At 33.3% G+C, this 1,010-nt stretch overlaps 1 protein-coding gene across 1 annotated transcript; it reads left to right on the forward strand.

Moving 5' to 3' along the window:
* Nucleotides 1–355: 355 nt before the first annotated feature.
* Nucleotides 356–718, forward strand: LOC139871167 (uncharacterized). Its single transcript, XM_071858905.1, has one exon. It carries the CDS (start codon nucleotides 356–358, stop codon nucleotides 716–718), a length of 363 nt encoding a protein of 120 aa, XP_071715006.1.
* Nucleotides 719–1,010: the final 292 nt, after the last annotated feature.

Genomic DNA, 1,010 nt, shown 5'->3' on the forward strand with positions numbered 1-1,010 from the left:
ACATATATTTACATTATTTACAAAAACATATTTTCCTATTCCAACTACAACAATACTTTTTACACTTTTTAAATAATATCGTTATTTTTAAAAACCAATAATGTTTGCAGATGAGTCCCCGTGCAACGCACTTGGTCATAAATCTACTAAATAACAAGGAGGTAACTTGCCAAATAGAAAAAAAGAGCTACACAACCTTTAAAAGTCTAGAATAAAGGGCTTTCAAACATATTTCAAAGGAAGTCCTTCAAAAGTGGAACGTGTTCCATATCTATATCTACCTATATATAAATCAATTTACAAATCATAATGTTCATCACAAAATCGATTCTAATTAGTCTCAAATTTCGCAAATATGAGTGTGGTCGTTATAGATGGACCAATGGTCGAAAAATTTATAGCGGATTCAGAAACTTTTGATAAATGTATCGAAGAGCGATTTGACACATTAGATGTAGATAAAGATGGAGTTCTATCTCGCGATGAACTCCAAAATGATCCGTCTCCCGTTGAATTCCAATTGCAACCTAAGGAAGAGGTAGATAATCTATACCATATCTTGTTTGAAAAATTCGATGTTGGAAAGAAAGGTAATCTCGATCGCGCAGAATTTGGTTCGTTAATGAAGGAAGTTATGCAAGCTAAAGCTAATGGTTTCGGTCTCACACCTGTATGTGTTATTCTTCAAGAGGATAGTTTGCTTCAAAAGGTCGTCTAAACGAACCCTGGCTGGTTTAGGGTCGAGTTGTCGTATCTCTGAGATGTATATGCGTCCTAAATTTTCCTTCTTTTCAACGTATAATTGTTGTAAACAAAGGTTATATATAACATTAATTAATTAATATGAATAACGTACACTATGTACATGAAATTAACTTGATCATCGTGAGAGCCTATTTTTGGGATCAATAGCTAAATTAACTAATTCAATTGAGTTGTCCACGCATCATCAAGAACAAGACCTATGTTTTTTATTGACCCCTAAATGGTTGGGTATTTGTTTGTGACCT

Source organism: Rutidosis leptorrhynchoides, chromosome 10 (genome assembly GCF_046630445.1).
Source record: "Rutidosis leptorrhynchoides isolate AG116_Rl617_1_P2 chromosome 10, CSIRO_AGI_Rlap_v1, whole genome shotgun sequence".
NCBI lineage: Eukaryota > Viridiplantae > Streptophyta > Magnoliopsida > Asterales > Asteraceae > Rutidosis > Rutidosis leptorrhynchoides.